General features: G+C 43.6%; 1 protein-coding gene across 1 annotated transcript in view; it reads left to right on the forward strand.

Moving 5' to 3' along the window:
- NBAS (neuroblastoma amplified sequence) overlaps positions 1-14,028 on the forward strand; it is a 578,163-nt gene that overhangs the window by 547,267 nt on the left and 16,868 nt on the right. Inside the window, exon 54 of the mRNA XM_018558184.1 lies at positions 8,068-8,196. Within this exon, the coding sequence (XP_018413686.1) occupies positions 8,068-8,196 (129 nt within the window). The remainder of the gene's footprint in view (positions 1-8,067; positions 8,197-14,028) is intronic.

Below are 14,028 nucleotides of genomic sequence, written 5' to 3' on the forward strand. Positions count from 1 at the left end.
CCCTCTTTCCCCAGCCCCCCCCCCCCCCTCTCCCTAGACATCAGGGTCCACCCTTTAGTGAAAATCTGAAGGCACCCCTGACAAAGCCAGAAGACATCCTAGTTGGGAAAGACTGCTCTAAGTCATTGCATTCGTATAAAGGAAATGTAGTTGTTAAAGAAAACACATGTGGGTTTAACCAATCATTTTTGTCTATTAATATTATCAATATTATTATTTTCAAGGTCTACTTAAGAGTGGTTTGGGAGGGGTGTGTTCTTTGCCTACATACTTTGTCCCATAAGGTGTCCCTTTTTCTCATCTCAGGAAGTTGGGAGATATGAATATGTTCTACTCCCAAGTATGTTCAGTGTCACTATGATGTTATAAGATGGTGAAAATCAGCTCTACCTGTAAAACGTAGCTCTTGCAAAACCTTACCACCCATGCCTGCCACTATTATTTACAAAGAACGTAGACACACAGAGGGCTAGAGTAGGCCTTGTTTTGTTTTGTACATGTCTGTTTTATAATATTTTGCCATTGCATGAGAAGTGAAGATCTGTTGGTTAGCCTCTAGAGCAGGGATGCACATTAAGTCGATCGCGATCTACCACTCGCAGTCGGCTCACTGTCCTAAGCTCCTTTCCGTGGTTCTAGTGCGGCTGAATGTGTCAGACGCTGCAGACGGGAAGGGGCCAGACATCTCTCCCGGTCTGCAGCGTCAGCCACACTACCACCAGCGCTGGGTGGGACACCCCCCCCAGTCTTTCTATTCGGTCACATGAGCACCGCAGGAGGATAGGACAGCACACATGAAAGGAGACCTGGGAAGCTGCTGCAGTGCAGGTAAGGAAAGGCAGCCAGGAGAAAAAGACAGCAGAGAGAGAGAAGAGACAGCAGAGAGAGGAGAGAGAGAGACTGGAGAGAGCAAAGAGACAGCAGAGAGAGAGAGAGATAAAGGGGAGAGAGGAGACAGCAGAGAGAGATGGGAGAGAGAGAGCAAAGACACAGCAGAGAGAGAGAGAGCAAAGAGACAGCAGAGAGAGCGAGGAAAGAGAGCAAAGAGACAGCAGAGAGTGAGAGCTACAGGGGAGATCGAGGAGAGAGAGAAAAGCAGTAGTCCCAGTAACGATTTGAATGTGCTTGTTTTTTAAATAAAGGTGATTTTTTCATTGGTAGATCTCATTGAGCTCGTCCTTTGAAAAGTAGATCTCAAGAGAACAAATTGTGCGCACCCCTGCTCTAAAGGCAGGGTAGATTAGCTACTACAATGACTAACTGCTCAGCAGCTGTCGAGATAAGATATCAGCCAGATAAGGAGCGCAATGGATGCTTTTTGCCATTGCTGTTTACTTCTAACCCAACTCATCTCAACTTATCTGTCATCACTCTTGATGCCTGCTAATCCACAAAATATGTGCCAATATCACACGCTAGCTTCCATGTGACTCCACCACTGTCAGCTGCTGATGCAAAGCCAGTGGCGGATCTACACAGATAAGTCAGCACACAAGCTGATTGTCATGGATGTCTCATCAACTGATCATCATCAGCTTTATGTGAAGAAAAACTCTGCTGTGTGCTCACGCAGAGTTAAGCAGGTCTAAAAACAGGTATCTTTTTACTCCAGCATCTGAATATTCCCAATAATTCTTTTTACTAGACAGAATTGAGGTTATCTGGTTTGCAGGAAGATTTTTATGAGGACTAGATTGATATCACGTAATGCCACTTTGTTCACAGACTTGAAGTGTATTTCCACTTTTGCAGCCAAATTGGTAAAATATCTACTTTATATTTGTTAGATGTTTCAATTCACAAAAACAATTTTGAAAATGCTGCTTACCTTTTTACTTATATAAACAACTCTACCTAGCGTTCACCTTCTATGTAATGTTAATAAGGGAGGCTGACTAGTTAATGTTTACCATAATTAACCCTACTGTGCTGATAGATCTCATTATCAGTTGTAAATTAGATGTGCACACTGTCTGTTCTAACAAAGATTTAAAAGAGAACTATGGGGTAAGTGTTTTTCCCCATAGTTCTCTTTGAGGTCATGGGAGGACATATTCCAACATCCTCCCATGACCCAAAGCTCAGTATACCCAAAGCTCAGGCTATTGCCCGCAATATACTGAGAGTGCCACAACCGGGATGGATCCCGACAATACTGTCGAGATCCACCCAGCTGTGTGAGTGACAACTGGCTCTGCCTATCTAGAGGCAGAGCCAGTTTTGCCCGCCCCCTCCCCTGTTCGTTCCTCCACTTAGCGTTGGAGGACTGGAAAGGGGAGGAGGGAATCCCTGCAGGGAGCGGTGACTGAAGGCCACCCCTCACTGCAGGGAGACTGTCGGAAAGTGAGCGGATCGGCTGCATGTTTCTGCTCACTTCCTGAGCAACAGAGCCGACCTGTAACAGCTTCTTTGTCACAGGTCAGCTCTAACTATGAGTATAAGTGGAAATCACTCACCTAATAGTTCTCCCTTAAAGATCTCAAGGCTCTGTCCCTCTATGAAATTGCTCATATTAGCTTGCAGTCTGCCCAAAGGCCTGCTCCAAAGAAACAGCTAGAAAGGTGAGAAATATTTTTTTACATTATTTTCAGGTATGCTGTACAAATGGGAACATCAAACATAGTGGGGGGTTATTCAAAAATGTTTCCTCAAAAGGGGAATTACACCTTAAGCTAGCCATACACATTTAGATGTCGCCAATTTGTTAACAGACTTGAGCTAGCCATACCTGTAGACTGGATGAGAGAAAATCAATAGATTTCCCCATTCATACTAATCGGCGTGGATGGAGGAGCCACCACGGATCTTTTATCCAGAGACCTGTGGGACCTGTAGGTGTCTGATTACCAAAACAGTGACTGCATCTCATAGACTGTTTGTTTGTGTGATAATTTACTAGTCAGCTTAATGAAGTTTTAAATCAACTTTTTTCAAACTGGGTGGAGCTGGCAGGCTCACCCCCGGTTTGAATTTTGACCAATTCAGCAGGAATCCTCTGAAATCAAAGCAGTGTATGGCCAGCTTTAGACAAAGCAACAGGTTCATTTAATGCAGATCTCCATAGCTGCCTAAACATCCTTTTTTGTCACCCCCTTCCCCAATCAACTCTGTCCTGCTACCAGGAGTGAAAGCAAAGCCCTATGTGAGCCAGTAAGTCACCAAAGTTGCTGCTCACAAATGGCTATAGGTTCCATTGTGACAGTGCTGTCACATGGTCTAGTCACATATGCCTCCATACTCAGCACTAGCAGGTATTTCCCTTGATTTCTGGGGCTGAATGGAGAGGCAGAGTCAAAAAATAAAGGGAAGTATATCTTGCTGGGCATGTGTGGGTATTGTGTCTCTGCCCCCTCTCCATGATTATTAATTTATAAAACCCAACCTATGATGAATCTGCATACAGACAAATGGGAAGCAAGAAAAGTTAACATCACTGGAAGCAAGCTGTAGAAGGCTAAGAGGGACTCCAGTAGTATGAAAAGAATAGTGTCTGTTGTTGCCCTTTAAAGGTTGATGAACATTTTCTAGGGGAAGCATTCATCCACCCATCATCTTGTTGTGTGACCTGTGCTAAGACACTAGTCATGAGGTCTCTGCCGATGCGAAGGTCTCTGGGGCACTGACGGGCTGGTGTTCAAGATCACTAGGCGGCCCTGCCTAAACAGTTTTCGGATATCAGCCCCCTACAATCCCCTAAGAGACCTCATGACCATTGGCCTGGCATGGTCACTGTATGGGGGCTGGATAAAGGCAAGATTTCCATTATTACAGTAAAAAGATAAGGTTGTACGCTGTTCCTACCCTTTTTGTGCCGTAGACAGTCCCCTGACATCAGTCCCCTAAGATCTCCTGAGAGACCTCATGACCAATGCCTCAGCACTGGTGACTGGACCAAGTACTGGATGAAGGCATGATTCTCATTATCACAGTAGAAAGATAAAGTTGCCAGCTGTTCCCCTACCCTTTTGGATCATATCTCTCGGACTGAATAATAAAATAACTGGGATAATCTTTCTTTTTAGATCTGCTTAAAAAGAATGGAAAACCAATATTCCTTCAGTTAGTGAAGACCTGTTTCTGTAGTACAACATTGAATCTAATGTATAGTATTCTTATTATAGAGGTAGTACTCTTTTAAAGTTTCCAGTAACACTTTCCTCTTCTATCGGCTTCTTTCTGCTAAAAAGCCCGTTCTTTTAAAATCTTATCATGAAGTGATAATTAACAAAGCTATTAATAAAATAATATTGGCATACCTGAAGCTTTAGAAGACTGATGTAAGATTCTGGTGTCCTTTGTTTTAACCTTCTGCATGACTTCAACAAAAGTTAACAAGATCTTCAAAGCGTTATTCACGGAAACAGAGATCAATTGTGAACTGAACAGTAAATCTGTTCTTCATGTTTTTCTGTAATTATAGATGCAGCTGTACAAATGAGATATGATAAGGATTGTTTAAAAAAAAAAAAATAGCAGTGAGGAGTTGTTCGTTTGTAGCAATCAATACCCTTCAGTCCTGCTTTCTTGATATATCTAGGTAGTAGTTCCAATGGGCTGTAATGGTCGCACTGGTATAATATGAAAGCGATTCTCCACTTATGGTGCTACCATGTCTCAGGATGCACAGTGGAGGCTGAGCATTGGTGACTTTAGAACCTCTTAGAGGTTGAATGAGAGAATAGCACCTCCATGCTGAGTGTTTTCCAGAGCCAATGTCCTCCTGGTGATGTGATTACATCATATGTTAACTAAAACCTCTGCACTGACCCTTCCTCCTAAGCAGTAGGAGAATTAGGATGGCCAGATCATGTGACCTAATATTAGAGGAACATTTTTACGATACCTTCACAATTTATTTTAATAAGTAAAGGTTATTTACTGCATGTTCAGGGTTTTTTTTCCATTAAACTTTGTCTTCTGCAGCCCTGAATTCTGCTTTAAAGGGTTGGTTTACCACCTTGTAATGAACTACCGAATGTTGGTGTAGCTGGGAGCTCTTGGAAAATGTAGTTCTGTAGGCTCAGACTACGTGTACAGGATGTGACATAGCTTCTGCTCCTGACCCCCATTCTGGCTGTTTTCCTGACCAATGATATGCAGGGACTTGGTGCAAAACCAGTTTGCCAGAGTTCACCTAAACCCTGTTCTAAACTGTGACTGGCACAACACCCCCCCTGGCCTAATGATTTCCGGCAGGGGCATTACCTGCCCCACAGCTACACATCACAAAGGGGGGTGGGGAATGCCCCTGCTGCAACTGATTAAGCCAGAGTCAGATTTAGGCAAGCCCCAGAGAACTGGGTTTGCACCCGACCCCTGCACATCATTATACCTGATCCATGTTACCTGCCACTCGTTTTACCCCCTCCCCCTCCTGCCCTTGCTGTATCTGATTTCCTCTGTTTGTATATAGTTTGTATGTAGTTAGGTAGATTTTTTGCACTTTGCACATGTGTATACTGGTGTTGCATTGTCACACCTGCCTTGGATACCAATTCATGCTATTCTGACAACTATTGTCTTCTGATGGAGTAAATGCCAGTTTGTGAATCTGCTTCCCCCGTGCCTTTTGTATTGCAACTCTTGTGTCTTTGTAGAGTTACATTTATACCTAAATTTTAAATAATATTCATAAATCGCTTCCATCATTTGAACTAACAGGAGTAAGAACTAACTGTAACAGGAAGCAGTATGTCCGCCAGACACATAATTTGGTTTGCATAATGTATGATTATGGAATGACCCGCCATTACTTTGAACTAAGAACTTCGTCTTCCCATCTTTTCAATGCAGATCCAGCTGCCTATTATTTCAGTGTAACATCACCGTATACCGCGTTCAATAATTCAAATTCACACCTGAAACTTTTCTACCGAAGTAACTCTGCTCAAAGGTTTCTGTATTTATCATCGGACTGCCTTGGCCTTGAAAGTGCCCTTCATTAATAACCTATTTAAATGCAGGCTGTGCATGCAGAAAAAGCAAATGGAATTAATTAGGTCTTTGAATGTGGAACTATTTCCCATTTTTAAATCTGCAAATGAGCCAGTGAAGTGTTTCAGTTTGAAAGTTTTCTTTGATTTCCCATCCGGTTAACTCTGCTAGCTGGCTTTTGTTTTACCAAGGTAAAAGTCTGGTGTAAAAGGTCAGAACAACACACTTGCCACCTATGTTAACACTGTCTTCTGTAGCAGAATCCATAAAACTTTGTTCGAAGAGTTTACTTTTTCTCCTCCTCTGCCAAAGAGAACAAGGAATCCCTGCTGTCAGAATGCCTGAACAGAGTCAGCTGCTCATAGACTGTGGCTCTGTTCATACAAAGATATTCCAACCAGCTCCTTCGATTAGCTGATCCCCGGATGTGGGCTGAAAGGGTGCCACTGTGCGAATTTCAGCCGGTTCTTCAAGAACCAGCCAAAATTTGTGTAGGGCCACCTTAATTATCAGTAAATATAACGGATACTGATCATTAAAAAAATTATGAAGATCGGCCCCCGATTATCGGTGCAAATTATACGATTATTGGTTGACCCCTAGTTACTATGCCTATGGAAAATGTGCATGTATTGCAGTGATATCTTATTTTTTTTGTACTGACGTACGCTTTAAATCCCCCATTTCTCTGGCACACCCCGTCCCTAAAGTCTTAATATTATCTGCACTTCACTGGGATCAAGTGAAGATACAATGGGAAAAGCTGATGTTCTTAAGGAGATGCTGCCAGTTTGCTCATTCAGGGCAAAGTTACAGTGTCTACACATAGATCAAAGCCTCCACCATCCATGTATACAGGGATGCCCCTCGACGATTTAGTGCCTGTGGTGGGGGAAGGGCAGGTCATTCCTATGCACATTACAGAGGTGGAACAAAGGGGCCTTCAGCTCTGTCTAACGTCTCGCCCAGCTCACTGATATCACTGGTTGCCAGGAGCTGAGCCGAGAGACTGGCCAGAGCATCCCAGGTTGCTAAGAGCTCTTAGCAGCTTGGGGCGCTCTGGGCGGAAAAGGGGGCATGCGTGAAGCCACCACTTCCCCATGTGACCCATAGAGATGAACCATCTCAGACTGCCCATTATAGGGACAGCCCTGCATGTATACGTTCATGAGAAGTTTATTCATGTCAGGCTCAGGTCTACGAACACTTGCACATCCATTTGGCAGTTTGTCTTTCGTTCCCCCTTTCTTTCCCCTCCAGCCTGCTGTCTCCAGACTACGCATTCCACATCGGCACTAAGACCGTCAGCTCAGCTCCGTCTTCGCCTCCCTCTCCTCCACTCTGTTGTATTGGGACATACACAGGGAGAAGAGATAAAGACACAAGAGTGGAGGAGAGGGGGCGAGGATGAAGCTGAACTGACAGGCTTAGTGCCCATGCGGTATGTGTATTGTCTGGAGAAAGGAGTGTGGAGAGTAGAGGGGAAGGGGGAACGAAAGACAAACTGCAGGATGGATGTGCTAGGGTTCGTAGACCTGTGACCTGACATGGATAAACTCTGATAGGATGAGCCCTGAGCGTCTGCAAAGGTTTTCATGAACTTGCAGCAGGTCCTTCAAGCTGCTGTCACTCAGTGGCAGAGGAAGATCCAGATTATATTGTCTGGATAGCTTCTCAGCACAGAGATTTTACCCCGCCCACACTATATATGTAAGCTTATGGTGCTTTTTTAATTACAGGAGTACATTGCAAAATGTATTACTGTATCAAAAGGAAACTAAAAATGCAAAACATGCTATAGTGAAGGTCATTTTGTGATCCTTTCCATGACGGTTTCTTAAAAAAAGATTGCCAAAGGTTTTATTTGTACCATACGTTAGTAAACAGATGAGAATAATGTCCACGCCAGACAATTTTCTAGTCTGTAAAAGCAAAAATGATTGCTAAAATGAGGTTGTTCAGGCACTATTTTTTTTAAAATGATCTGTCTAAGGGGGCTTATAATACTCCAAGGCAGCTAAATTTTAGACATAATAAAAGGACAACAAAAAATAAAAACATTTTTTACATTATTTATTTTACAGGTGAATCAATTATACTGTTATTTGTATTGTCATTTTTTTTTTCTTTCAGTGTGTTGATGCGATCTGTACACTGTTATTAGAGCACTCAATGCTGTTGACATCTCTGAAGCTGTTTATAGAGAGCCACGATTCCACTCTACAATCAAAGGCTTTGGAGCTTTTATCTGCCATTACCAAGGTATGTTTTTAACAAATATGTCTGTTGTTCATGCCCTATGTTATTGATGGCCTTCACCAAGCTCTGTCTGCATCTAAAATGACCAAGTGGCAGAACCTTTCCACACAGAAAATACAGGGTCCTTTGGGGGCACCACAAGGTGTCTGCACTACAGCATTGTTGTTATGTTGGGCACCTCTCAGTTTACAGTGATAGCTTTTCTACTTTTTCTTACATCAGAAATGTTGTCCTTTTTTTACATTACCCTTGACCATGTTTGATCCATTGAGGAAACCTTTTTTAAAGAAAAATCCGGGGGTATAAATATTCGTAATCCTTGCAGTGGGGCTACCCCTGCTTTGCAAGGGTTATGTGCTTGTTTTCATCTAAGGAGGAAAATATCAAAGTTATACTCACCCGAACCCTGCAGCCTACTGGGTGTTGGACCAGTCCCTGAAGTCTGCCTCCTCCACTTCAGCCATGGTATGTCTCTCGGCGTCTTCTGCAGAAAATGTGAAAGCCGCACAGCAGCGCCAAGGCACCTCTTATAGCGCGGTCCTAACTCTAAACTATCAGAGCCTCCATCTTGGAGCACTTTTTGCTGTTTTACTGTTTAAAGCCCATTCCGTGTGCACCTTGCTGTAAAGCTGGTGACGAATTGATGAGTGCATTTGTCATCTGTTTTGCTTGACTTTTGTTTGTAATATCCTCTTCGCACACCGTACCGTTATACCCCTGAATCCGACAGGTGCTGGAACAACTGGTGGATGGTGCCACAGCATACAAGTGTCACTTTGCCTGGCGAAGGGGTCTTGTGGAGCTCCGAAAAGTTGCATTCACATGCCATGCTAAAGAATTACGTATAAAGATGCAAGTAGATGTAGAGACCCTCCGCACTCCTCACAGCAGTCCCGGCCAGATATGAAAAAAGTGGTGCTCGCAGTGATGAGATACCACGGATGGCGCCGTGCAAACACAGGAAAGTCAGGAAATCACCAGCACTTAGTAGTAAAGATAAATATGTCCCTTTTATTGGACAAAAAGCGTCACAGACATCCAAATAAACCGGCGTTTCGGGACCGCGCAGGGTCCCTTCCTCAAGGCAGAAAGATGTGACACATATACTCTGATGTGTCCTAGGACTGTTAAGTTTTTCATCAGCAAGACTCCTTAGAAGTATGCTTTACCCTTTAGCAGCCTTCCACACCTCTAGTGCGACTCCTCCACACAACCCTTGTGTGTCACAGGCTCTCCAAGCCTCCTTGGCTGCCTTCCATGTGCCTCCCAACACATACACAGCCTCCTGGCTTCACTCTGGCTTCTGGGTGGAGTCCGCCTGACCCCTGGACACAACCTGTCCCTATTCCCAGCAGGAGCCCTGAACACACTCCAGCACCCTCCTCATGAGGGATGCACACAGGTGCATAATCAGGTGCTGCCTGCCACTAAAGCATGTACCCAGGAATGGAGATTTCATCCCTCCCAATTCTCTCAGAAATCTCCCAGTTCCAGGATCCCATGCCAAATCCGGAAATCCGGGGAAGAGCTGCAAAGTAAGCACTTTCCCAGTGCAAGAACTTGCCTCCTGGAACTGCTCAGCCCCTCTGGCTGAGAGTCCTGGGTGTCTGCGTTGCCAGCATCTTGCATGGCAGTGCGACACACTGCCACACTGTCTTTAGTAAATTAACCTGATTGAACTATGTTAATGACAGGAAAGAAGAGGTGGTCCAATGGTTTACAGAACACAACAAGTTAATTTCTAATGGTCTGTTCATATAAAGCAAAGACAGACTCCCAACTAAAAATTGCAAATCAACGTGAGACCATCGATGACATAAATGAAGACAATTATATTAATGATATCTGTATGAATTTTATGCTGCATTTATCTCAGAAAACGTACTCAAAGCATCCAAAGACGTCTTAGAAGTGGAGATTCACCAGGCAGAAGGAGGGATGTGATTACAAGAGGCACATGTTATTTGTCTTAATTGTTTTACACGCTCTTCACTTCTCTAGGTTTCTTGAAATGTAGATGTATGTAGACGCTGCCTATGACTCATTAGCTCAAACCACAATCGTTCTGTTCACTGATTGAAAACACCTGCATTTCCTTTTCTTGTTGACACGTCTCTGCTTTTGGTGATTAAATCAGCCGGTTACATGAGGCAGGATATGGGGGCCTTTATGAATCAAATGGGAAAAGAAAACCTGTGAATTTCAGGCTTTGAAAAAACAATACACAATTTTGCTTTTTTTTATCTTTACAAAATGGGAAAATATTGGAAATGATGTCTGTGTACCATACATGTACACCCCACCTCCTACAATATGTGACCCAACACCAGAACATAGGAGAGGGGATCTAGACCTATTAAAATCATGACTGGTATCTGCAGAGGACTTTTGGGGGCTGCAGCAATTCCAGCAGTTGGGTGAGACTGTCCAGGGAGAAATAGCGTGGTGCCTACTGTATGGCATCAGGTTTACTGTGCTGGGTGTAACATTGTTACAGGGTTGCTATACATTATTATAAACAGCATCACATTTAAAGTGACACTAAACTCAGGAGTAAAATCTTAAAAATGCATTCAAGTACCTTAAATATTAGGTGAATTCTCCCACTGGAACACATGTTTCCCCATTGGAAGGTTTCCCCTCACCTCCTGTTCCTCAGACAACATACATATGCAGCCAACACTGGAGTGACTGCATGTAGACAGGAAGTGATCTAAAGTGGGCGGTGGAAATCAGCAGCACAGATACAAAAAAGATGCAATTAATGTAAAAAACAGTATTCTCTAGAATAAAAAATAAAAATGTCGTCTGGTAATGCAACCCAGTACTTCTTGAACTAATCTGCTTGTAATACTACCACATAAAAACAGCCAACACTTTTCTGGGGCAACAAAAAAAATCTCCCTTCATAAGGGCTTACAAGAATGTAACGGAGACTTGAATGGACTCAATGGTAACAATAACCTAATGGATCTATATCTAGTGTAAAAGCTTCTTTAGGATTGGGTCTTGTTTGAAGATTTCCTTGCATTTCGAAATGATATTACATTCAAAATGCTGATGAAATCATTTACAATGGATGCTGCTTCTTGATGTTTAAACGTTTTAAGTTTCTTGCAGAATCAAATGGTTCCCTGACCACTGGCCCTGCTATCCTGTTTTAGGGTGGCTCCTTTACCTTGCATTGTCCTTTGGAGTCAGCCTTGTGTGTGCTAGTAAGCTGTGTGTCCCCATAAACACAGAGACACAGCAAGACAAGCTACTCCCCTGCTCCCTGCTAGTAGATGGATGACTGCTCCATCCGTTGGGATCTTGTACTAGACAGGAAGTTTGGGGAAGCTGAGCTGAGAGATTTGGAGCTGTTTGGAAACATGTCAACTGTAAGTGCTTGGGCAAAAATATAAAGAACTAACACAATATTTGTTTGATCAGGACAGGGGCGTCCCGAGGCCGGGTGTCACACGGTCCTTAGACTGGGTGACACCATGACCGAGTGCCCCACTTTTTAGAGGGGGTGACACCAAAATGACTGCCAGTCATTTTGGTGTCACCCCTGCACCCCCCTTGTGACGCCACTGGATCAGGATACGTTATTAAAATAACATTTGACAGTTTACTGCCACCTTAAGCATTAAATTCCAGCACTTCTTAAATGTGTTTTTTCTTAGCAGAATAATGTCAGCCAGTTGAGGTTTAGAACAGTTTGTTTTCTTTTTTAAATCTGAGTTTCTATTCTTTGAAATAAAAATATAACAGAACACGTCATTTTCAGCATAGCATTTGTTGTTCAGTAAAATGAGAGAATCGGTCAAGGATCTGAATACTTTTGAGATGCTCTGTAGTTTTCCTTCCCCTATAAAAGCCACATCTCCCGCACTGTGTCTCGTTATGTATTGCTGCCTGGATCTAGCGAGCATTACAAGTGCTTGGTGAAGCAATCTCTGATGCTACGCGATGTGTCTTCCCTGCATGTGATATGAAAGCTGCAGCTTTACTTCCATAGCACAGGACCCAGCTCCCGGGCTCTGCTGTGGATCCACTGGCATTTATTGTTAGCTGATGTACAGTGTGTCTGAGCCTGCACTCCCCCTCATTTATCCTGTCTTTAGGATCGTGTTTTGCACATCTATATGCTGGGATTGATGTGAAATATAGAACGCTTGGCCCGGGAAGACAGCACTCTGCTTTTATCTCCTGCCTGGCTCTGGGTTTTTCTACTCACCTGCCAGCAGACTCCTCTCTTCCTCTGGTTTTTTTTTTTAAAATCATGATTTTGTTTTCCCTCTGCTAACAAGACTGCATGCTGCTGCTGTTTACCAAATCAGTTTTCCACTTCTCATCACTGAGATTAAAGAAATGGAAAAAAAAGAGGATAACTGACTTCAAGCGAAACTCCAAGAAGCCCCTTTTTTTAAAAGTTAGATTGGGCCAATGTAGTTACCTGTACTGATTCATATGTAGCATCCGGAGGAATGCATAGTGACATTGTAGGTGAGGTTGAATAATGACAAGGGTCCATCTAGTTCAACCTATTTGTGTGTGTGTGTGTATATATATATATTAGGGATGCACCGATACCACTTTTTTGGATCTGAGTACGAGTACCGATAACATGAACTTTAATGGCATCCCAGTCTTAGTCCGTAGCGTTCAATATTGACTTGGCCCACCCTTTGCAGCTATAACAGCTTCAACTCTTCTGGGAAGGCGTCCACAAGGTTTAGGAGTGTGTCTATGGGAATGTTTGACCATTCTTCCAGAAGCGCATTGTGAGGTCAGGTACTGATGTTGGATGAGTAGGCCGGGCTCGCAGTCTCCGCTCTAATTCATCCCAAAGGTGTTCTATCAGTTTGAGGTGCAGGCCAGTCAAGTTCCTCCACCACAAATGCGCTCATCCATGTCTTTATGGACCTTGCTTTGTGCACTGGTGCACAGTCATGTTGGAACAGGAAGGGGCCATCCCCAAACTGTTCACACAAAGTGGGGAACATGAAATTGTCAAAAATGTCTTGGTATGCTGATGCCTTAAGAGTTCCCTTCACTGGAACTAAGGGGCCAATCCCCACCCCTGAAAAACAACCCCACACCATAATCCCCCGCCTCCAAACTTTACACTTGGTACAATGCAATCAGGCAAGTACCGTTCTCCTGGCAACCGGCAAACTCAGACACGTCCATCGTATTACCAGACAGAGAAGCGTGATTTGTCACTCCAGAGAACACGTCTCCACTTCTCTAGAGTCCAGTGGCGGCTTGCTTTACACCACTGCATACGACGCTTTGCATTGCACTTGGTGGTGTAAGGCTTGGATGCAGCTGCTGGGCAATGGAAACCCATTCCATGAAGCTCTCTGCACTGTTGTTGTGCCAATCTGAAGGCCACATGAAGTTTGGAGGTCTGTAGCTATTGGCGACTTCTGCGAACTGGGCGCTTCAGCATGCGCTGAACCCGCTCTGTCATTTTACGTGGCCTTCCTCTTAGTGGCTGAGTTTCTGTTGTTCCCAGTTGCTTCCACTTTGTTATAATACCACTAACATTTGACCGTGGAATATTTAGTAACAAGGGAATTTCACTGATGTACTTTTTGAGCAGGTGGCAACCTATCAACGCACCACACTTGAATTCACTGAGCTCCATAGAGCGACACATTCTTTCACAAATGTTTGTAGAAGCGTCTGCATGCCTAGGTGCTTGACTTTATACACCTGTGGCCATGGCGGTGATTGGAACACCTGGATTCAATGAGTTGGAGGGGTGTTCCAATACTTTTGGCAATATAGTGTGTGTATATATATATCTATATATATATATCTATATATACATATACATATATA

The sequence above is a fragment of the Nanorana parkeri genome, unplaced genomic scaffold, assembly GCF_000935625.1.
Source record: "Nanorana parkeri isolate BGI_ZX_2015 unplaced genomic scaffold, ASM93562v1 scaffold324, whole genome shotgun sequence".
NCBI lineage: Eukaryota > Metazoa > Chordata > Amphibia > Anura > Dicroglossidae > Nanorana > Nanorana parkeri.